Source organism: Eubalaena glacialis, chromosome 14 (genome assembly GCF_028564815.1).
Source record: "Eubalaena glacialis isolate mEubGla1 chromosome 14, mEubGla1.1.hap2.+ XY, whole genome shotgun sequence".
In the NCBI taxonomy this organism is placed as follows: domain Eukaryota; kingdom Metazoa; phylum Chordata; class Mammalia; order Artiodactyla; family Balaenidae; genus Eubalaena; species Eubalaena glacialis.
The window spans coordinates 19,149,077-19,174,112 of record NC_083729.1 but is presented as its reverse complement, the minus strand read 5'-3'; the positions used below and the strand labels follow the sequence as shown (position 1 = coordinate 19,174,112).

The 25,036-nt window shown below is 36.7% G+C and overlaps 1 protein-coding gene across 6 annotated transcripts in view; it reads left to right on the top strand.

Annotated features, from left to right (window-relative positions):
* ITSN2 (intersectin 2) overlaps window positions 1–25,036 on the top strand; it is a 166,079-nt gene that overhangs the window by 46,558 nt on the left and 94,485 nt on the right. For all 6 annotated transcript variants that reach the window (XM_061168747.1, XM_061168748.1, XM_061168744.1 and 3 more), the window contains exons 3-15: window positions 330–422; window positions 2,481–2,544; window positions 3,520–3,683; window positions 5,020–5,226; window positions 5,360–5,456; window positions 6,285–6,424; window positions 11,230–11,293; window positions 11,839–11,976; window positions 12,623–12,708; window positions 13,404–13,666; window positions 14,529–14,678; window positions 20,408–20,548; window positions 20,982–21,069. In XM_061168747.1, the coding sequence (XP_061024730.1) occupies window positions 330–422; window positions 2,481–2,544; window positions 3,520–3,683; window positions 5,020–5,226; window positions 5,360–5,456; window positions 6,285–6,424; window positions 11,230–11,293; window positions 11,839–11,976; window positions 12,623–12,708; window positions 13,404–13,666; window positions 14,529–14,678; window positions 20,408–20,548; window positions 20,982–21,069 (1,695 nt within the window). The remainder of the gene's footprint in view (window positions 1–329; window positions 423–2,480; window positions 2,545–3,519; window positions 3,684–5,019; window positions 5,227–5,359; window positions 5,457–6,284; window positions 6,425–11,229; window positions 11,294–11,838; window positions 11,977–12,622; window positions 12,709–13,403; window positions 13,667–14,528; window positions 14,679–20,407; window positions 20,549–20,981; window positions 21,070–25,036) is intronic.

The following is a 25,036-nucleotide window of genomic DNA, read 5'->3' as shown; positions in this document are numbered from 1 at the left end:
TAAATGCTGGTAGTCATCTTCTAGAGTAAGAGTTCCTTGAGGATGGGAATAATACTTTATTCATCTTTTCATTTCCAGTATTTAGCTTGTTGCCCACTTCCAGTGAGTCGTACACAGTAATTGTTCAAGTAGATGTTAATTGGGTGAGTGAGTGAAAAGCCTTAGGGCCATGCTATGTATGGTTATGATAGAGCTTTCCTCTTTGTGTCACTTCAGTATTAAGTACTGTCATTAAATGGATATTTGTGATTCTTGTTTACATTTTGGAATTGTATTTAAGTATTCTCATGTATACACTATAAAATCTTTGTCTTTCATTTATGTTTTAGGAGGGCCAAACATGTGGGCTATTACCTCTGAAGAACGGACTAAGCATGACAAGCAGTTTGATAACCTCAAACCCTCAGGAGGTTACATAACAGGTTTGTGTTTATATTTTATTTGTAAAGTATGCTCCTTTTCATGTAGTATCTTATAATTAGTTTTAATTTGACTGCCATCAATTTGTATTATTTAATGATAAAATTCATATCAATCAGAATTCTAGAATTTTTTTAAAATGTGACTTTCTTATTTTACCTGGAACCATTTTAATTTGTTGTCTTTGGATTTGGCATAATAGAAGATCTTTTCCTGATCCTAAACTTTAATTGTCCAGTTTCACATTTTAACCTCGTATCTGGAAAGTTTTCCATTTATTTCTCAAGGTAATTGAGACTTTTTTCCCTAAGCAAATTTATTAATGTGTTCTTAACATGTTGTGCCAGTTACTAGTATAATGATCAGTATTACTAAAACCTAGTAGAAATATATATATCAGATCAATTTTCTTGAAAATAATCTAGAATTTTTTTTTTCTGGAATCTGTTTTTCTAACATTTAGTCCTCTATCTTTGAGAGGCTTTATAAGCATTGATTGTTGATGCTATAGCCTTTGTTTTGCAAGAAGTCCCCCAGAACCAAAAGAGGATTAATTTAGGTGTGTCTTTCAAATTTTTTTCTGTAAGTGAAACTTTCTTTTCTATGCTAAAGCACCTAAGGGCTTTATTTACAGTAGTAGTAAATATAATGGCTAATATTTACCAAATCTGTACTGTATTTCACATACTATACTAAATGCACTGTCTCCTTTAACCTTCACAACAAGCCTGTGAGGTTGCCCGGTCGTTGTCTGTATTTAAAGATGATAGAACTGAAACTTTGAGGTGTTCTGTAACTTGCCTAAGAGATGGTTAGTGGTGATCTGGGCTTGGTAACCTTTCAGTCTGACTTTGGAGTCCATCCTCTTAAACATTATAGTTTAATGTTATTTGCACTTCTGTAATAAAAACTACCTTACCTGGTATCCGGGTTGGGATTTGATTACCCTACTTGCAAGGTAATAATTTGGTCTGTTACTGTCTCATGGATGCTGGCAGAAGACCCAGAATTCCTGAGTCAGAGACCAAGGACACTCTTTCTAATGGCACAGCTGGTAGCATGAGCATCAGCATATTTCTGTCCATTTCCCTCATCCCCTGAGTCACATAGGGGCCATGCAGAGGGCCCAGAAGGATGCTGCACATGCAGTGGTTGTGTTATAGAAGAGGAACACTGGGCTTCAGGGAACCCACCATTTTTCAGCAAGCAGTAAGCAAGCTTATTCTTTGTCCCAGAGGGAAACATTACCTCATCCCTCAAGACTGCTCACTGCAAACCCAATTCTGAGACATGATCCAGGTAGAGAGCAATTAGGATCTTACGTTCTTGGCATACACAGCAGGACATATAGGACATATCAGACACCCATGAGGAGTATCTTTCCCAAACCTGGTATTTTTTTTAATTAGAACTCTTCTAGGGAATAGTGTTTTTAACTATAAATTTTATTAGATAGGTGTATTATCAAATAAGACCCCAATTATGAGGAAAAACTAAAGATGAATAATGTAATCTTTCATCACTGATTAATGCATATATAACTTCAGTTGTGACATTTTTGTTTTAAAACCTCTAAGTCTTATTAAAGTAATATAAATAATTTTTCTTTAATAATTGTAATTAGGGACTTCCTTGGTGGCGCAGTGGTTAAGAATCCGCCTGCCAATGCAGGGGACACGGGTTCCAGCCCTGGTCTGGGAAGATCCCCCATGCCACGGAGCAACTAAGCCCGGGCACCACAACTACTGAGCCTGCGTGCCACAATTACTGAATCCCGCACACGTAGAGCCCATGCTCCACAATAAGAGAAGCCCCCGCAATGAGAAGCCCGCGCGCCACGAAGAAGAGTAGCCCCCGTTCGCCGCAACTACAGAAAGCCCGCGCGCACCAACGAAGACCAACGCAGCTAATCAATCAATCAATTTATAAAAAATAATAATAATTGTAATTAAAATAAATCAATAACATTGTTATTATTGGCCATTATTATTATTCAGAGGCATCAAAGTAATTCCATTTACTAATACGCTGTTTGATTTTTTTGTTTTTATTGTCTTCAGGTGATCAAGCACGTACCTTTTTCTTACAGTCAGGCCTGCCGGCTCCTGTGTTAGCTGAAATATGGTAAAATGTTTTCTTTTGTAGATGAGCTTAACTTTCTGATAGTCTGACTTTGTTCTGTTTTTAATACTTAGTGTTAACATAAAGTTGTTTTTACTTGTAGTCTGTTGTTAATAAGAGTATTTCTTCAGCTTTTTAGAAAATAAATTTTGTTGAGTAAATGACTAAAAATCAATTGGGGTTTTGTTCTATAGGATAAATTTCTAATTTCCTTAGAATTTATAAGGAAAGGAAATTTCTAAGTGTTTTTCTATTAAAAAAAACACTTCTTTACAATTTGGCAAGAGTCTTGATCTTCATTCTGTTATTTTGTAGTTGTTTCATTTATTTCATCATCTATAAACCCCAAATTAGCCCTCCCTTCCCTTATTCCTACCTTAAAGAAATTGTTCTCTATAATATCTAAGGTTTTGGTTTTTTAACGTATTTACAATAAACATCAACCCCTACTCCATCCTTCTTTCCATTCAGAATATTCCCATGCCTGGCAGAATGCCAGGCACATAGCAAGCATTCAGTAAATATTTGAACAAGTGAATAAATTGTTTACAGTGGTTATACTCTTACATAATTTCTTTCCATCTGCACTGGTGGAATTCATCCCAAAGGTATCTAGATACTATATAGACTGATAGTATTTTATTAGATACTATCTTTGGTCAGTATATATTAATGTACAGGTTTTAGCTTTTTGTTATACACATACACACACATATTTAATTAAGTGATGATCTACATGTAAATGCTATGTCATTGTTTCCATTTTATCATCCTCCTCAAAAGTAATGTTGACCCTGAATAACAATCTACCACCCTCCAAACTAAGTAGCAGATGCATTAGTTTGATCTGCTGTCAGGTTCTGTGGGGAGGGCCCTGTTCCATCCTGAATAAAAGACTGACTTTGAGCTCTTAAAATCAGGGGAGCTCAATACATCAAAACAAAACAAAACAATCTACCGCCCTCATTGTCCTTTTAGGGCTTTATCAGACCTGAACAAGGATGGCAAGATGGATCAACAAGAGTTCTCCATAGCTATGAAACTCATCAAACTAAAGCTTCAAGGCCAACAGTTGCCCGTGGTTCTTCCCCCTATTATGAAACAACCTCCTATGTTCTCTCCATTAATTTCTGCTCGTTTTGGTATGTGTTTATTAATTTAATTAGATGCATTTGATAGTTAAACTTGATTCCTAGGCATAATATTTGAGAATCAGAAAAGGATTTGTTGGCATAAAATGACAGTCCCCAGACTCCAAGTTAACTTCCATGTCTGAGACTAGAAGTGTTAAGTTCGCTGTCGTAGCTAGGGAGTCCATGTGTCCCAGTTTTCCAGGGACAGTTGTGATTATGCCTGTTGTCCTGGCATCTAGTCTGGTTAGTGTTCCCTTTCATAATTCCCAGTTGGATGATAAATTATATGATCCTGCTAGTTATAGCTGATCCTAAATACTATTCTTAATTAGTTTCCTCTATACTCTGTATGCATAACAAAAAATGTGAACAATTTAAACTCGAAATGGTTTGATTTGGGGGGGTAATTTAAAATTATACATAAGTAGAAATTTCTTTTTAAAGGTTAATTAGCCAGCTAAATTTAGGGCTAAAAGTTAGAGACTTCGTGCTATTTAATTTGCATGTTCATCAGAGGTAACTAGTTTTCCATTAATTTTGATTAGCCATTTTCCTATTATTTGTGAGAAGCACTCATTGGAACGGAACATTCAATTAGATATCTCTGTGTATCTGAAACATGTTCTTCCACTCCAGATGTTAGACCTTAAAATACTAAATTCTTTCACTATTGCAGTGAATTCTAGAGAAAATATCAAATCCTTGTGTAACCATATTTATATAGTGGACTTCATATTCTGCAGTTAGTAAACAAATGAGTCATCACTTTGTTCCTTTTAAAGAATTGTCCTTGAACCCATATGTATTGTGTTACGTATAAGAAAAGCGAAACATGTGGCATGCTTTCTTCTTGCACATAGTGTGTGAGCATAAATGGTTCTCTTAAAGTATGCAGTATTTAGAACATCCTTTACGGGGGAGGGGAGAGTTTGGGGAGTGACTGTGTGTGTGTGTGTGTGTGTGTGTGTGTGTTAACTCAACAGCACTGTATTTATTATCCCTACCCAAACCCCACATTTGATCAGGTAATACATTCTCTCATTGAGGATACTAATATTTGGTTGGAAAAGGCTCTTTAGTTTTATTCATGATACTAGAAGAGAATTTTTAACTCCTTAGTAGGCATTCGCTTAGTTCACACAGGTCAGAATATTGATATTAAAAGCAGTAGCTTACCTCCTGCACTGCACTGGGTCCACGCTGCTTTAGTGAAGTTTTTAAAACTAGTTTGCCGACAGTGTTTCTGTAACACAGCAGCTGCTCAGTGTACTGTGAACTTGTTTTCTGTCATGTGTTTTATAATTGGTTTAGCAGCACTGGGGAATGTGTTCTGTTTTGTCCTTAGGAATGGGAAGCATGCCCAATCTGTCCCTTCCTCAGTCACTGCCTCCGGTCGCACCCATAGCAACTCCCTTGTCCTCTGCGGCTTCAGGGACCACCCGTCCTCCCCTAATGATGCCTGCTCCCCTAGTGCCTTCTGTTAGCACTTCATCATTACCAAATGGAACCGCCAGTCTCATTCAGCCTTTATCCATTCCTTATTCTTCTTCAAGTAAGTGCTGTGTTTCTAATGACTCAGTATTTTATATGAAGAAACTGTTATATTTGCATCCCAATAGATAGATTTCCTTCATACTTTGTGAAATTGTTTAGTATGAACCTTTTTCTTTTTTCGTTTTTTTTAGCATTGCCTCATACGTCGTCTTACAGTCTGATGATGGGAGGATTTGGTGGTGCTAGTATACAGAAAGCCCAGTCTCTGATTGATTTAGGATCCAGTAGGTATGAATACTTAAAACTTCCAACTTTTTAGGCTTTCAGTAAGGAGTATTTAACAAATGACTTTTTTTTTTTTTTAAAGCTCTGAGCTTATCCAGGTTTTACTTTATAGTGGCCAAATGTAAACACTTGGTAAATTTACTATTTGTAATTCACATAAAATAATTTTATTTAAGAATTATTAACTGTCTGTGGTATTTTACTTTTGAAAAATATATCTTATGTAAACTAAAAATATCCTGCTATATTTTTAATCGATCAATTTTTTGCACAAAGCTACATTTTTCCTTTCAAAAATATTTCTCAAAACATCTCATAATCATTGTACATTATTATTTCTTGAGCAAAAGCTGCTGATTGAGTGTCCTTAAAATTTCAGAAAGCACAAAAGCATCAGTGTTCATTCATCACCACTCGTATAAATCACAATAATACTCTTTAAAGCAATGACCCAGAAGAACAATGTCTGCATCCTTGTTTAAACACTCACTGATTGTGTGACCTTGTTTTTCTCAACATCACTGAGCCATAGTTTGTCCATCTAAAGGATGGAGACAGTAATACCTTTTAAGTTTGTCATGAGGATTAGAAATAATATTTGTAAAAACCCTAGCACAATGTGGGGCCTGGCACATAGTAGGTTCTTGGTATATGGTAGTTCTATACTTCATATGGTATTTGCTTTCCTAAGAATAAGGATAATTGATTAAATTTTTTTCAGTATCAAGTATAAACGTAATTACTGTTCTATTATAGAAGGTATGATTCTTATTGTCTCTGACTTAACGTATTTTATTTAGTAACAAAAATTTTAAATAAATTTTGTTACAGCTCAACTTCCTCAACTGCTTCCCTCTCAGGGAACTCACCCAAGACTGGGACCTCAGAGTGGGCAGTTCCGCAGCCTTCAAGATTAAAATATCGGCAAAAATTTAATAGTCTTGACAAAAGCATGAGTGGATACCTCTCAGGTAAGCGGCATACAGTGCTTAAGAATGTGAGAGAGTTAGGATTTTATATGGACTTCTATTAAAGAAATTTTATTTGAAGTTGTATTTTGTAGCTCATTTAAAATTTTAACATCCAAAAAATTTAGCAGGCATTTGATAAATACAAATAATGTTTAAGTTGTGTACGAGTTAAAAGTTCTTATAATCAAGTTGAGCACACAGATATACACCCAACTTTTTGGAAAGAAGACCTTTCCCTTGAGAAGGTCAAACCTCATCCTCCAATGCAGGGAATGGAGAACTTCATGTGATAAGAGAGTGTGGCACTAAGCTTCAGCTCAGTTTCCCTGAGAGTCTCCTTCCTCATTGGTTCTTTCTCTGCTTGTCCTTCCGAACACCTCATGTGAGCATTGTTCCCCCTTTGAAGCTCCAACCCAAATGTAGCCATAAAACCTGACCTGAGATCCCCATAGAACATTTGAGTCCATGCTAGAACAAACATCCAAACTTCACTAATTGAGGATAGTGAAGGGGGACATAAACAGAGGGTAATAGGCAAGTAGAATTCCCATCTTCTAACTTTCGCCTCTCTCTTCACTTAACAACGAATTATAGTTTAGACAGAGTAAAATGAGTGTTTAAAAATAATAGAGCTTTAAAGTGCTAGGGAACATAGAATAGGAGATACTAATACTGAAGAAATAAGATAAAACATCTTATAGGAAGGGAACATTGAAGCCCTATCATGAAAGAAAAAAGTTAGGATTCAGATAGAGATTGAAGGTGAGGGCATTTGAGGGTGACGAGGAAGAAATCCTAAGAGCAAAAAGTACACGACATGTTTGGAGGATGAAAAGCAGCATATGAAATAGGAGTATGGGGTCTCTAGTTGTGCATTGGGGCAAGGGAGCAATAAAACTTTTGGAATTGATTGGACAAGCTAATACACAATATGCAATATTTTCTTTAAAGATACATATCTATGTGATAAAATCTTTAAAAAAAAAACAAGAGAATTATACACACAAAATTCAGGGTAGTAGTTGCCTTTTCTGGGAGAGGCGTGGAGATAAAATCAGGGAACACAGATAGCTTCAAAGAATTTAGTAATGATCTAGTTAAGTTGTATAGTAGGTTAGTGGGTGACTTTTATTAGTATACTTCATAACTTACAACTATACTATATATGTATCAAATATTATATAAGAACTATAAATTTCTGTAACTTAAATTATGTGGAACTATACTATATATTTAATCTTTTTTTTTTTTTTTCATTTTAACATCTCTGAAATTGGGATATGTATTATCATCAGTGGTATCTTAGCATTGTGTCATGTTTTTTTTTTTTGGCAGTGATTTTTCCTTCTTAGTGTTACATAAAATAATGGGGTGTCTTATAATCAATGGCATCTTAGATTCTGTGAAATGATATTCAAACTATAGTATTTAAGATTAACATAAAGTCAGACAATTCTCATATTTGAAAAAATGAACTTCTTTGGGCCCTACATTTTGCATTGAAGAAGTTTCTTTTTTCAGATTAACAGAAGTGGACTAAAAAGACACGTACAGAAGTGTTCATGGCAGCTTCATTCACAACATCCAAAAAATAAATAGCCTAAATGTCCATCAGCAGGAGAATGGAGAAATAAATTATGGTGTATTTCTTTAGCAGAATACCTTGCAACAATAAAAATGATTGAACTGCTGATACATGCAACAACTTGGATCATTTCACAGATGTTGCATGAGTCAAAGAAGTCTGGCACAAAAGATCCATAATATTTAATCCATTTATATGAAGTTGAAGAACAGGAAGCTGAATTGATGGTGATAAAAATCAGAATAGTGTAGTTACTCTGTTGGACAAGGGACCATGTTAGAACCTTCTGGGGTGCTGGAAACATTCTGTATCTTGAGGTGGGTGTTAGTTGCATGTGTGCATACTCATGTAAAAATCCACTGATCATTACACCTAAAATTAGTACCCTTTGTGTATGTACTGCAAACATAGAGTATAAACAAAAGTGGGTTTGTGTTGCAGTATGAAGGGCAGTGGGGAGCCAACTGTGAGGAAATGTTCCCTTAATGTTACTTTATTTGTATGTGACACATTGCATGAAGGTTGTGTATTGTGTTTTCAGAAAATGTTATTATTCTTAGACTTACAAGAGTAAAGCTATATATCGGTAGTTAAGGGAAGGATTGATTTTCTTTGAAAGAAGAAGTTGTCTCTGGTGTCCTGAAACTGAGCACGAGCCCCACGTATATGAGGACAGGGCTAACATAGACTTATGTGGTATGCTTTGTTCAGTGAATGTAGCAGTTAGTGGTCTAATTTTTCCCTTTCGTTCTTCCTTCTCTCTTCCCCATAAACCCTCAGTCATGATTTATTTAGATTGATTCATTGACTCACATATTTCCTGAGTCACATATCTTCTGGGCACTCAGTCTGACACTGGAATGCAGACAAGAAGACATGGCCCATGTCTTTGAAGAGCCCATAGTATAGGTCACATAATCTCAGTGAATGGTGGTTTAAAAGTGCTGTGATTAATACGGATGAGAAAGTGACTAATGCTGAGGATGTAAGAGAGCGTTTCGCAGGAGAGGTGACATTTGAGCTGGATCTTAGAGGATAAATAGACTGCCTGGTAGAGAGTGGGGGGACTAGCATTTTAGGCGCAGGAAGTAGGATACCCAAAGGATTGGCAGACCAGCAGTGTGCATGCTTGAGTGAGCTTCCTTAGTGCAGCTTCCTCTACTGCCTCTCTTTGGCCTCTATTACTCACATGGCCTGCACACATTTAAGCCTTCCGCCAGTGCACTTTTAACCATTGCATTCCTTCCCTTCCTCCTGTTGTTTGCTCTGTTGCCTAGTGCGAGAGGTCTGCTTTGTTATCTTTGTCCAAGAGCTGAAACTTTATAGAACCTTTCTTCAGGTTTGAAATAGCCTGCCATTTCTTTATTGGAAGAATCCTCCTTTTAACATAAAAACCTCCTCAAATCTCACTTTTTATATGAAATCTATTGAGAAGTATTAATTGAGTGAGGCTGTGAGCTATTTCCAGTGTGTTTCCCTTATGTGATTTCTATTAAATGGCCAGATAAAAAAAGAATGGAAAAGATTTTAAAATTATATAATATAAACATTTGATTGCTTGTTATAATATGTGGTATATTTGAGTTTGTTCCATATAGAGTATGTAGCTTTGGTTATCCAGATCTCTGTGTTCAAAGCTCAGTGAAGCAATGGGTTTAACGGCATCTGTGCTGGCTTTGTAGTGCAAGTTGTTGCTGAGGAAGAGCTGGCAGTTGTATCTCTTCTGTGCAGAGTTGTTTGGAGAGTCCTTGACTGAGGCTAAACGCAGGGTAGGGCTGACTCTTCTGGCACTTGTGGCTTAGGCACCTGAGAGTGGAAGGTGTAGCACCTGCTTTATTGACTAGGTGACCTTCCCTAGAGAAGCCTCAGGATTCATCATGGTTAGAAAGCCACAGACAAGCTCACCAGGAGCGAATGCTCCTCTGAAGCAGAGAGGGATTTTCTGTTCTGGAATATATTCATTGAAGATTAGGAGCCTGTTACAGAGACATATTTTTGTTTTCTCACACTGAGGGAGAGAAAAGAAGTTGAACAGTTTGCCATACATAGTAAGCATTCCATGAATGTTAGCTATTGTTATTATCAGTTGCTATCACATAAGTAAGCCCCTGTTGCACCTTAGATAGAGGATAATTTTGGATTACAATTTTCTTCATTACTTTAGTAAATATTTATTAAGCATCTATTTACTAGGTGTGGGGTATACATTAGTGGATAAAACAGTCAAGGCTTTTGTCTTCATAGAACTTAGCATAATAGGGGAAATAGACAAACAGGTAAACAAGCAAATGTTACATTACAAATTATGATATGAGATATAAAGGATAAAAGCAGGAAATGTATTGAATGGTAGGGTGGACAGAGAAGGCCTTTCTGAGAAGGTGACATTAGATTTCGACTTCATAAGTGAGAAGGACTTAGACATGCAATGATGTAGAACTGTAGGACTTGATGTTGGACATGGGTGTACAGGAGAGGGAGGGCTCAGGGGGGACTTTTTGATTTCTGGCTTGAGCCACTGGATGGATTGTGATACCACTCATAGAGAAGGGAGGACTGAGGAAGAATGATTTGGGTGAAGATTAGGAAGAGGGGCCTGGATGGGGATTGAAAGAGTAGTTTTATATGTATTTGGTTTGATATGCTTATAAAATACATACATTGATTTTTCAGTTGGATATAGAAGTCTAAACTTAGAGGAGAGGTTTGGGCTGTGGATGTACATTTGGGAATCCTCAGCCTCTAGGTGCTGCTTAAAGTCATAGAAATGGATATGAATGCACAGAGAGAAAAGAGTGGCCAGGATAGATCTGTGAAGAATGCCAGCACTTACACGTCATTTAGAAGAGGAAGAGTAGAGACAAAGGAATGATCAGAGAGATAAGAGAATATCTGAAAATGCTTAAGGAAGCTGTGCTTTGAGAGCTTGGCCTCTAATACTCTGTGTCGCTGGCTTAGTCCTTCGTGACAGTCACTTGTGTGTACCATTATCTTCTGAAAGGACGCGGGAGCACTTGATTCTACTAACTGTAGACTTTAAACTCCTTGGTCCAGGGAATGTGTTTGTTTTGATGATTACTGAATGCTCAGTGTCTGGTGCATGGTAAAAGCCAATGCTATCCCAGGATAGCAGCAGTGTTATTTCAAGGGTACAGCTATTTAAGTTTGCATGACTTTAAGAGGCTAAAGAATTTTTTTATGCTTTTTCTCACACAATCAGGTTTTCAAGCTAGAAATGCCCTTCTTCAGTCAAACCTTTCTCAAACTCAGCTAGCTACTATTTGGTGAGTTTGCCCATTGATTATGATTTTTAACTATACATTCTCTGTTATACTGTTTCTGTAAAAGTTTGTGACTCAAAAACATTCCATAAAAGCGGCCATGTGAAAATTAATGCAAACCTGTAAGCAAATAAAATTGCTTTGTAAAATGTTATCCTCGAGAATTTGGCATTTAATTATTTTACAAGTAAAACTTGTTTGCTTTTATATAATGCCTTCTATGGAGAATTAGAGAATATCTCATTTTTAATGTGGAGCTAAATGTGATTTGATGGGTGAATTAACCCTGAACCAAGACAAGCCACCTTTTCAGAAGGAATATTTCCCTTTCCATTTCAACGTTTCTTCCCTCTCTTTTGTGATATGAAAATTAAGGGTAAAAATTAGCTCACTTTTCTGTGTGTATTTACTTTTCACTAAAATATGTTAACCCAGCTGTTCTACTGTCATTATTCTTGTTTTAAAAATAAAAAAATGGAACTCTGCTGAAAATATTTTACTCTAAATAGACTTTATTTCTAAGTTGTGAATTTTCATATTTTCTTTAGGACTCTGGCTGACATTGATGGTGATGGGCAGCTAAAAGCTGAGGAGTTCATCCTTGCAATGCACCTCACTGATATGGCCAAAGCTGGACAACCATTGCCACTGACTTTACCTCCGGAGCTTGTCCCTCCGTCTTTTAGGTGAGTGCTTCTGTAGATGAAGGGGTGTTGTTTTGATCATGTTTGGCAGACATGATTATTACTTTGGGATTTCTTGAGGCCTCTGCTCCATTTTCGTGGAAAATCAAACATTTACATTGCCATTTGATTTCGGTATTTAATGAGTTACACTGAGAAGAGAGTAGATATTAGAAGTAGGTGTGTAATATAACTTTATGGTCGGCCCTTCTTATCTGTGGTTCTGAATCTGAGGATTCAACCAACCACAGATCATGTAGTTCTGTATTACTTATTGAAAAAAAATCCATGTATAAGTGGATCTGTGCAGTTCAAACCCAGGTTGTTCAAAGGGCAACTGAAAAAAAAAAAAAAAGAAGTAGGTGTGTATTTTCACCACATTATAGATAAGGAAACTGATGACTAAAGAGATTAAGAATAAATGTACGCAAGAATAGCAATTGGCTGAACCATGATTTGAATCCACATCTCTCTGGCTTGATAATCCATATACTGCTGTACAATGTAACTATAGACCACACTATATTTTAAATATCTTTAATTACATTCTAAATATTAAATTGCTCTAGTCAGTGGTAGTCTATATAGTCTGGTCTAAAAATTCTCAGATCTCATGATGCTAAATTTATTTGTTGTTTGCTTTTCTTAGAGGAGGAAAACAAATTGATTCCATTAACGGAACTCTGCCTTCATATCAGAAAATACAAGAAGAGGAACCTCAGAAAAAATTACCAGGTAACATCGAGTGTCCAAGTTGTATATTTATTGTGAGTTCTCTTAAATTTTACTGTGAAATATAAATGAATATTTAGAATTTTTAAATTCTTAATATTTTATATGCTGTACGAGAAACTGTTTGATGAATGGGATGGATTTCAACATCAGTAAAATTAAGATAGTCAAAACTGAGAGGAAGAGACAGGTATGTATATTTGGCAAGAGTGTATGTATTAGGTGTCCTAGTTAAAGTGTTTCTCCCACTTTTGGAAAAATCATTATAGCAAGCTTTGTAACGAAATCTTGAGCTTTAAAAAAAGTTTAAATACTGGTTGAAAAAGTACATGTGTAGATATTTTTAAATATTAAAAAGTTAATGACATATACCAAATGTAACAAATATATAGCCATACAACTTTGGTTATCCTTGAAGAAAATGCTGAGAAAAAAATTGAAAAGTATTTTCATTGGCAGGAATAGTAAAATTATTTTTCGCTTGGATGGACTCAAACTTAGAGATTTGTTTTCCAAAAATGAATATTCTTATAAGAAAGTAAATATTTTACTGTTTACATTTGAGTTAAAATTATCCTTCGGAGAAGTATCCACAGAGAAATAGCAGTCACGTGACCACGAGGCATGAGGACGTTGAGACTAGATTACAGGTTCAGTAGGCTTGATGTTGAAGAACGCTTACGATATACCTTACCTAGTTACGTTCGAGGACAAGCGGAAAGCCAACTATGAGCGGGGGAACATGGAGCTGGAGAAGCGACGCCAGGCCGTGATGGAGCAGCAGCAGAGGGAGGCAGAGCGCAAAGCCCAGAAGGAGAAGGAGGAGTGGGAGCGGAAGCAGAGGGAGCTCCAAGAGCAGGAATGGAAGAAACAACTGGAATTTGAAAAGCGCTTGGAGAAGCAGAGGGAACTGGAGAGACAGCGGGAGGAAGAAAGGAGAAAAGAGATAGAAAGACGAGAGGTTAGTTTTTTAAGTTATTCTATTTCCCAGGAAGATCATTTCATTTAGTAAGTGGCTACATTTCATTGGATAAAAAATGGTAATTTTTGCTGTGCTTTTTCTCAGCATCATTCGTTCATTCTTACCCTGTACGAATCTGAATCTTCCTTCTCCTGTGGAGAGATAGAGGGTCCTTGCTTGTGAGGGGTTTCAGGGCTGGCAGCTGGTAGAGAAAGCATGTCTGCAGGTGATATCTCAATCAGTGCAAGATTGGTTGCAAAGCTGAGTTGAGTGAGGAGCCAGAGGAGGAAGTCAGTGTGATCAGGTCATTAAACGAAAGTAAGCTTAGGATCCAGAGTAAAAGGCCAAGTAATTGGAGAGGCAGAAAGAAGAGAGTGGGGAGTTGAAGGCCTTGAGAGGGATCACGAGGGTGGGCTTGCGCAGGTCCTTGGGATAACTGGTGCTGTGTGGGGTCCCTGGGAGGCCTGGCTGTGTTTTCGGGGGCTGTGCGTGGACCACAGTAAATTACAGTGGCACTGAAATAAGGTAAATAAAATTTTTTTCTTCCCTGATAACAGAATAAAGGTACAGTTACTCCTACTAACATTTGCATTTATGAAGTCATCCTTTTGTTTATTAAGGGAAAAGTAACTACAGCAAGAGGATGGCCCTATGAAGCAATCAGAAAGTCTGGTGGATGAATTTGCTTTTGTGGAAGTCTTTAGTTTAGGCCCATTGATAAAACTAGGTTTGCCCAGTTACCCTTAGAAACTCAAGCCCACTAAGTGCTAAATGCTGCCTCATCTTTACTTTGTCATTCCATGAGTTTTTGAATGAGGCAAAATTGTTAATTTAAAAATTAACTTTAATTCATTATTTTCAGGCAGCAAAACAGGAACTTGAAAGACAACGTCGTTTAGAATGGGAGAGAATTCGTAGACAGGAGCTTCTCAATCGAAGGAATAGAGAACAGGAAGAAATTGTCAGGTTAAACTCTAAAAAGAAAAGCCTTCATCTCGAGTTGGAAGCACTGGTATGGCTATAGGTTTAAGTGAAATTTATCTGAATGATGCTTAGAGTTACCTGTTGAAAAATATTATTGTTTTTTAAATCTACCTCATGAATATGTTATGTTTTAATGTAATTAAATAATCATATTTTCATATGTGCTTTTTAACAGTTTAGACAGTATAGTTTACTAAAAAAGGATAGTGACTCGAAATGCTGAGAATTATATTGTGGTCTTAGTTCAGATGTGGATAAACAAGGTACTCTTGGGCAAGACATCTCCCTTCTCTGTGCCTCACTTTGCGCGTCTATAAAATAAAAGTTTGTGCTGGTTCTGTGATTTTCCGTTTTCAAACTGGTCTCTGGAAGGTGGGCTACAGAGGGATAATCAGAAGGTGGGAGAGGAGAGCCTAGGCGCTAGGACAGCGTCTCCTCTCCCTACTTCTTCGTCCCACATTTCACAACAGAGAATCACCACATTTATCTGCTGTACTTCTATTGGAGTTTTATCTAAAATTTGCTTGGAAAAAAGGATTCTACTGCTAAAAAGAAAAAATGATTGGAAACTGCTGACCTAAATGATCTCTTAGGATTCCTTTCAGTTCTAAAAGACTATGGTTGTTAACTAATATTGGCCATTATGCTTATCAGTTTTTACACATCAGATGTCAGAGTATCTGTTAAAAGACTTTGCTTGAAATGCAAAGTGAGAAGATAGAAAGGGTCTGAGTAAGGCATACTATTCTACTATGACCCTGTAATCACATAAGCCTGACCTGATAATACAGTAGGGTTTTGCAAAAAATGCATGTGTAGCTATGTAGTAGAGCCATATTTACATCTTGTTTAATTGTAGTCTAATGTTTTATTTGGTTGATGAATTGAATTACATTTTTTTAAAAAATCACAATATCTTTCATCAGAAAGGTACTATTTTATGCCTTCAAATGAATAGGAAAGCATACCACAGTTGTTAATCATGCCATAGTACTACAAAACAGTCCTAAAAACTTTAACTTCTTTATGTAGCTACTTGGGTATCTGTCTGAACCATTATCTTGACTGTGTATTTTTCCTTAAAAATACAATGGGAGGAAACCTTTTGATTGTTTTTCCCCCAAGAACTGGGGTAACACACTAAGCAGTAGCATAGATTAATGTGCAGAGTCTGGAGAGGTCCAGGGCCTATGCTTATATTTGCTGAAGATAACAACATGATATCCAGGGTGGACACAGCATATTCCCTTCAGTGTGTATTTCTCAAATATGAAACATACTTTTCAGTAAAAACTTTCATTATTGGTGATTTTTAACCAGGAGCCTCATTTTTCCTCACCCCACTGTATTTGCTAAGGCTGCCATAACAAAATACCACAGACCAGGTGGCAATTTTTATCACAGTTCTGGAAGCTGGAAGTCCAAGATCAAGGTGTCAGCATGTTCGATTTCTTCTGAGGCTTCTCTCCTTGGCTTGCAGATGGCTGCCTTTCGCCGTGTCCTCACGTGGTCTTTTCTCTGCCTGTGCATCTCTGCTGTCTCTTTTGTGTCTAAATGTTCTCTTCTTATAAGGACACCAGCCAGATTGGAGTAGGGCCCACCCATAAGACTTCATTTAATCTTAATTACCTCTTTAAATGTCCTATCTCCAAATACAGTCATATTCTGAGGTTACTGAGGGTTAGGACTTCCAACATATAAATTTTGGGGAACACAGTTCAGCTCATAACACCTCACCCTTCTTATTAGCTTCCATTGAGAATCTCTGCTGTTTTTTGTTCTGGTGGTTTTTTTTTTTCCTCTTATTCTCAGAACAAGGGGAAAGGAATATTGGTATAGGAGAAGAGTAGTGTGGCCCCAAAAGGCCCTCCTGTGCACTGTTTAATTAGAAGAATTAGATGGCAGCATTGAGGATAGAAATAGAAGTTCAGAGAAGGTAATGCTAATTGTCATATGCACACACACTTATTCCTCCTTATTATTCTAAGAGATTGTTTATATTTTAATATTATGAATTAGTGCCAAAATGCTGAGTTCAGAAAAAAAATTCAGTGTGTTATGTTTGTGCTTTCTCATCTTAACATAATAGGCTCTTACACTCACAGTGGTACGTTTCCTGCTAATAACGCTCTTTTTTTTTTTTTTTTTTTTTTAAACATCTTTATTGAAGTATAATTGCTTTACAATGGTGTGCTAGCTTCTGCTTTACAACAAAGTGAATCAGTTACACATATACATATGTTGCCATATCTCTTCCCTCTTGCATCTCCCTCCCTCCCACCCTCCCTATCCCACCCCTCTAGGTGGTCACAAAGCACCGAGCTGATCTCCCTGTGCTATGCGGCTGCTTCCCACTAGTTATCTATTTTACATTTGGTAGTGTATATATGTCCATGACACTCTCTCACCCTGTCACATCTCACCCCTCCCCCTCCCCATATCCTCAAGTCCATTCTCTAGTAGGTCTGTGTCTTTATTCCCATCTTGCCACTAGGTTCTTCATGACCTCTTTTTTTTTTTTTTTTCCTTAGATTCCATATATATGTGTTAGCATACTGTATTTGTTTTTCTCTTTCTGACTTACTTCACTCTGTATGACAGACTCTAACTCCATCCACCTCATTACAAACACCTCCATTTCATTTCTTTTTATGGCTGAGTAATATTCCATTGTATATATGTGCCACATCTTCTTTATCCATTCATCCGATGATGGACACCTAGGTTGCTTCCATGTCCTGGCTATTGTAAACAGAGCTGCAATGAATATTTTGGTACATGACTCTTTCTGAATTATGGTTTTCTCAGGGTATATGCCCAGTAGTGGGATTGCTGGGTCATATGGTAGTTCTATTTTTAGTTTTTTAAGGAACCTCCATACTGTTCTCCATAGTGGCTGTATCAATTTACATTCCCACCAACAGTGCAAGAGTGTTCCCTTTTCTCCACACCCTCTCCAGCATTTATTGTTTCTAGATTTTTTGATGATGGCCATTCTGACCGGTGTGAGATGATACCTCATTGTAGTTTTGATTTGCATTTCTCTAATGATTAATGATGTTGAGCATTCTTTCATGTGTCTGTTGGCAATCTGTATCTCTTCTTTGGAGAAATGTCTATTTAGGTCTTCTGCCCATTTTTGGATTGGGTTGTTTGTTTTTTTGTTATTGAGCTGCATGAGCTGCTTGTAAATCTTGGAGATTAATCCTTTGTCCGTTGCTTCATTTGCAAATATTTTCTCCCATTCTGAGGGTTGTCTTTTGGTCTTGTTTATGGTTTCCTTTGCTGTGCAAAAGCTTTTAAGTTTCATTAGGTCCCATTTGTTTATTTGTGTTTTTATTTCCATTTCTCTAGGACCTGGGTCAAAAAGGATCTTGCTGTGATTTATGTCATAGAGTGTTCTGCCTATGTTTTCCTCTAAGAGTTTGATAGTGTCTGGCCTTACACTTAGGTCTTTAATCCATTTTGAGTTTATTTTTGTGTATGGTGTTAGGGAGTGTTCTAATTTCATACTTTTACATGTACCTGTCCAATTTTCCCAGCACCACTTATTGAAGAGGCTGTCTTTTCTCCACTGTATATGCTTGTCTCCTTTATCAAAGATAAGGTGACCATATGTGCGTGGGCTTATCTCTGGGCTTTCTGTCCTGTTCCATTGATCTATATTTCTGTTTTTGTGCCAGTACCAAACTGTCTTGATTACTGTAGCTTTGTAATATAGTCTGAAGTCAGGGAGCCTGATTCCTCCAGCTCCATTTTTCGTTCTCAAGATTGCTTTGGCTATTCGGGGTCTTTTGTGTTTCCATACAAATTGTGAAATTTTTTGTTCTAGTTCTGTGAAAAATGCCAGTGGTAGTTTGATAGGGATTGCATTGAATCTGTAGATTGCTTTGGGTAGCAGAGTCATTTTCACAATGTTGATTCTTCCAATCCAAGAACATGGTATATCTCTCCATCTGTTTGTATCATCTTTAATTTCTTTCATCAGTGTCCTATAATTTTCTGCATACAGGTCTTTTGTCTCCTTAGGTAGGTTTATTCCTAGGTATTTTATTCTTTTTGTTGCAATGGTAAACGGGAGTGTTTTCTTAATTTCACTTTCAGATTTTTCATCATTAGTATACAGGAATGCAAGAGATTTCTGTGCATTAATTTTGTATCCTGCTACTTTACCAAATTCATTGATTAGCTCTAGTAGTTTTCTGGTAGCATCTTTTGGATTCTCTATGTATAGTATCATGTCATCTGCAAACAGTGACAGCTTTACTTCTTCTTTTCCGATTTGGATTCCTTTTATTTCTTTTTCGTCTCTGATTGCTGTGGCTAACACTTCCAAAACTATGTTGAATAATAGTGGTGAGAGTGGGCAACCTTGTCTTGTTCCTGATCTTAGTGGAAATGGTTTCAGTTTTTCACCATTGAGGACAATGTTGGCTGTGGGTTTGTCATATACGGCCTTTATTATGTTGAGGAAAGTTCCCTCTATGCCTACTTTCTGCAGGACTTTTATCATAAATGGGTGTTGAATTTTGTCGAAAGCTTTCTCTGCATCTATTGAGATGATCATATGGTTTTTCTCCTTCAATTTGTTAATATGATGTATCACGTTGATTGATTTGCGTATATTGAAGAATCCTTGCATTCCTGGAATAAACCCCACTTGATCATGGTGTATGATCCTTTTAATGTGCTGTTGGATTCTGTTTGCTAGTATTTTGTTGAGGATTTTTGCATCTATGTTCATCAGTGATATTGGCCTGTAGTTTTCTTTCTTTGTGACATCTTTGCCTCGTTTTGGTATCAGGGTGATGGTGGCCTCGTAGAATGAGTTGGGGAGTGTTCCTCCCTCTGCAATATTTTGGAAGAGTTTGAGAAGGATAGGTGTTAGCTCTTCTCTAAATGTTTGATAGAATTCGCCTGTGAAGCCATCTGGTCCTGGGCTTTTGTGTGTTGGAAGATTTTTAATCACAGTTTCAATTTCAGTGCTTGTGACTGGTCTGTTCATATTTTCTATTTCTTCCTGGTTCAGTCTCGGCAGGTTGTGCATTTCTAAGAATCTGTCCATTTCTTCCAGGTTGTCCATTTTATTAGCATAGAGTTGCTTGTAGTAATCTCTTATGATCGTTTGTATTTCTGCAGTGTCAGTGGTTACTTCTCCTTTTTCATTTCTAATTCTATTAATTTGAGTCTTCTCCTTTTTTCTCTTGATGAGTCTGGCTAATGGTTTATCAATTTTGTTTATCTTCTCAAAGAACCAGCTTTTAGTTTCATTGATTTTTGCTATTGTTTCCTTCATTTCTTTTTCATTTATTTCTGATCTGATCTTTATGATTTCTTTCCTTCTGCTAGCTTTGGGGTTTTTTTGTTCTTCTTTCTCTAATTGCTTTAGGTGCAAGGTTAGGTTGTTTATTCGAGATGTTTCCTGTTTCTTGATGTAGGCTTGTATTGCTATAAACTTCCCTCTTAGAACTGCTCTTGCTGCATCCCATAGGTTTTGGGTCGTCGTGTCTCCATTGTCATTTGTTTCTAGGTATTTTTTGATTTCCCCTTTGATTTCTTCAGTGATCACTTCGTTATTAAGTAGTGTATTGTGTAGCCTCCATTAATAACGCTCTTGAGTTAACTTGGTTTTAGACATTTATCTTAGACGGAGTATAAATGATAAATGACATTTAGAATTTAAATAAAAATATTGTTCTCTTGATAGGAACATTTCCTATTAGCATTTTATGTTGCCATATGTTTCTCTTCCTGTAGAATGGCAAACATCAGCAGATCTCAGGCAGACTTCAAGACGTCCGACTCAGGAAGCAAACTCAAAAGACTGAGCTGGAAGTTCTGGATAAGCAGTGTGACCTGGAAATTATGGAAATCAGGCAGCTTCAACAGGAACTTCAGGTAAGTCCTTTGCTGCTGAATTGTCCTTAAACATGAGCAGTTATTAATAATTCTTCCTAATAGAGTGTTTTTCACTGTTGGGGGCATGAACCCCTTTGAGCCTCTGATAGACATCCTTCCTAAAGGCATGTAGATATACACAATCTTGTACAATATCAGGAATCTCGTGGACTCCCTAAAACTGTGCTTAACATCTGGTTAAATTCTGCTTAATATTTATACAATATCTGGGCATTTACCACTTTGAGTTTTAAGTCTTTAATAAATAAATACATCATTTAATTCCATTTTAGTTTATCCGTAAGTTGTAAGCAATTTACATATTATTCTACATATTATTCCTATACTAAGTTTCAAGAGTGATTAAATCATGTTTTTACATTTTCAGAAAATTCTTAGACAACATTACAGAGTTTCTTTTTCTTTTTATAAGGAATATCAAAATAAGCTTATCTATTTGGTGCCAGAGAAGCAATTATTAAATGAAAGAATTAAAAATATGCAGCTCAGTAACACACCTGGTAAGTCTCTAAGGTTTGTTTTGCCTCTTTTATTCTTTTCTGAATGTATCAGTTATATTCTGTTATGTTTTAAAATAGCATTATTCTCTTATAAATAACATTTTTTGTCTATAGTTAAAATTTTTTAAATAATGTGAAAAATACTACCTCATGTTGGAGCATTTTTAGCAATAAAACGTAAATAGAAATAAAATAACAATTGTGGTCTGACTTCCTGTCTTGATACCATTTTTATTTATATATTTCAAATATCAATCAAATAAAATGTTACATTACAGTTAAACAAGACCTCAGTTTGGCTTGAACACAAGGCTATATGTGCATTTTGGCAAAATCCTGCACTAATTGTAAAGAACTGTTCGTGAGGGGACTTTTCTATGGAGCCAAACCTGTTGGATTCTAGGGTGATAGTGTACAGCAGTGATAGGCCTAAGCAGACTGGTATGCTCTTCCCAGACCTTTTATATCATTTAACTTTGTGATTCATGTAAAGAATTTTACCACCTTGGCCCTCTGACACCTGTGGAACAAAATATTCCAGTGTAATTTATGAGAATGTAATACTTCTCTTGATTCAAGTCTCAACCAGGAAACTGAAGAAAAAAAAAAATCTCTACATTGGATAGCATGCCAATAACAATGTAGCAGAAGAAAGATTTATTTAAAGAAAAGTAACTCTGCAAATGTGTTAGAACTAGCTAAAGTATCCTAAATGTCTCCCACTGAGTATCTGTCAGTTTTTTCATTCTAGGGCTCTTTATTACACTTTTGGTTTTTTAGGCGGGCCAGTAAATAGGTTCATCCCTCTTCTTTGCCCAAATTCTGAACAAATTAAGAAATAAGGCAAAGGAGCAAGACATGAGAGACCAGAATATCACCTCATTATTAATAAAGCTGATGTTAGACAGCATGGCTTATCTGTGAGCAGTACAGCTGCCCCTGTAAGACACTGGGTGCACGAACAAAATAGAATGCAGATTCCTGTAGGCAGTTCAACCTCAAGAAAGCAAGGGATAGGAAAGGTATAGGGCTGTGTACACCCGGGTCCTTATCTAGATCTCACCAAGTATTTAAGAGTTAGAAAGAAGCTGGGACTGTTGTTCTAGTAAAGGTCCCTTTACATCGAAGAAATACCAGGAATAGAAAATTTGATCTTGTGAACTATTTTTATGTCTCCCACCTTCCACTGATGTCTTGTCTCAGACAATCTTCCTTGCACAGGATGCTTTTCTTGGCCGTTCGAAGTGTATCAGCTCCTACCTTACCCCTCACAGGCATTCCAGAGGCAGGATAAGGCAGCACTCCTGATCTGTGCAGGGTAGAAAGTATATTGTCATCTTCATTGTTAGTATTTGGATTGTGAAGAGAATGTAGAATATGTCTTATTAGGGGCCTGGTAGAGCTACTCTTTTTCTGTGGAATGTGATCCAATTTAGCTTTTATAAATTTATTAATCTTTGCTGTAGTCCAGTTTAGAATAGGAAGCTCTTATTTGGAGTTTGCAAAGTACCCAGTATCCCTTAGATTCCTCTGTCCATAATAGTAACCATTTAAGATTATCAGCCATGTGCCAAGCACCATGCTAGGCAGTTTTCATGCATTATTTCCTTTCATCTTTACAACAACCCTGTAAAGTAGTTGTTGTTATTTCCATTGTGCAGCTTGGAAAAATTGAGGTTCACAGAGGATAGGTAATTACCCAAGATCATGTAATAGTAGGTCTCAAATTCTTGTGTGTCTGACTCCTAAAGCCCACCACACTACCATGTTGCCTCTTTCAGTTACCTAACACAGTGCTCGTAGATGTGATATGATCACATTCAGTATGAAAGCATCCATTATTACTGATGCTCATTTTGAATACTAAGAATGAATATTCTTTTACTGTTGTTTTTCCCATTGCTTGTCTCCCACCTTGACTAGAATAGGACCCATGCCTTATCCTTCACTTTTACCTACCATTGAACAAAGTGCAAGGCCTTGCATATAGCAGATGTGTAATTTAATGATTAAATATTTATTGAAATACTGGAAAACTGTTAGAATTATAAGACAATTTAACAAGGTGCCTGGATACAAAATCAGCATATAAAAATCAGCAACTTTACTATATATCAAAAGTATTTATTTAGAAAATAAGGGGAAAAAAGGTCTCATTCACATCAGCATTCTCATAGTTAAATGAACAAAGAAGAAATGCACAGCCATAAAAACTTCACTGATTGACATAAAAGATTCCTGGATAAGTAGATACATATTATATTCCTGAATGAACTTGCTCAATATTTTAAAGATGTTATTTTGTTCTCTACTAATTCATCCATATATTCAGTTTTATTCAGGTTTCCTTAAATGAAACTTGACAAGATAATTCACAAATTAACCTAGAAGAGAAAATACACAAGATGAGCCAAGACTTAAAAAGAAAAAACATTGGTAGGCGGAGGAGTCTAGCCCTATCAGATACCGAAACATGAGTTATGAAAGGTATAGTACCTAAAATAATGTATTATTGAATCCAGAATAGAAACAGAACACTGGAACTAAATAGAGAGTCTAGAAACAAGCCCATATATATATATATATATGGCAATTTAGGATTAGATAAAGTTGGCATTTAACATCAGTGGGGAAGGGATGGGCTTTTGATAGTTACTGTCTCTTCATTAAGTGATTTGAGGGATAGTTGAAAGGGGGGTGAAGAAGCTGTTTACCTCACTCTGTGCAGATATAAATTCTAGGTAAAGTGGGAGGCTAAACATAAAATATAACTCTAGAAAAAAATGTTACAGAGGAAAACATTTTTATAATCTTGGTGTCAGAAAAGTCTCTTCAAACAATACATAGAGCTATGAAGGAAAATATTTAGTTTTTGATGAAATAAAAATGAAAAACTTTTTCATGATGAAAGATGTCATAAACAGTAAAAAAAAAAAAAATTGAAATATGTATGATACAACAAGAATTTAGAACTTATACAAGTCAGAAACTAAGACAAGCCAATAGGAGGAAAAAGCCAGCAAAGGTTGAGATGAGACAATTCAAGATGATGGCTGATAAATGTAAGTAGATGGCCATATATTTATTTATTTAATTTATTTATTTTTGGCTGTGTTGGGTCTTCGTTTCTGTGCGAGGGCTTTCTCTAGTTGCGGCAAGCAGGGACCACTCTTCATCGCGGTGCGCGGGCCTCTCACTGTCGCGGCCTCTCTTGTTGCGGAGCACAGGCTCCAGACGCGCAGGCTCAGTAGTTGTGGCTCATGGGCGTAGTTGCTCCGCGGCATGTGGGATCTTCCCAGACCAGGGCTCGAACCCGTGTGCCCTGCATTGGCAGGCAGATTCTCAACCACTGCGCCACCAGGGAAGCCCAGATGGCCATATAAATAGATGTTTATTTGATTTCAGTAGTTGTCAAGAAAAGACAAATTAAAATGACAATAAGCATTTTTTTGCCAGTTAGCAAAAATGAAAAATGAGTGATACAATCTCCAAAATTTACAAGCAGCTCATGCAGCTCAATATCAAAAAAACAAACAACCCAATCCAAAAATGGGCAGAAGACCTAAATAGACATTTCTCCAAAGAAAATATACAGATTGCCAACAAACACATGAAGGGATGCTCAACATCACTAATATTAGAGAAATGCAAATCAAAACTACAATGAGGTATCACCTCACACCGGTCAGAATGGCCATCATCAAAAAATCTACAAACAATAAATGCTGGAGAGGGTGTGGAGAAAAGGGAACCCTCTTGCACTGTTGGTGGGAATGTAAATTGATACAGCCACTATGGAGAACAGTATGGAGGTTCCTTAAAAAACTAAAAATAAAATTACCATATGACCCAGCAATCCCACTACTGGGCATATACCCTGAGAAAACCATAATTCAAAAAGAGTCATGTACCACAATGTTCATTGCAGCTCTATTTACAATAGCCAGGACATGGAAGCAACCTAAGC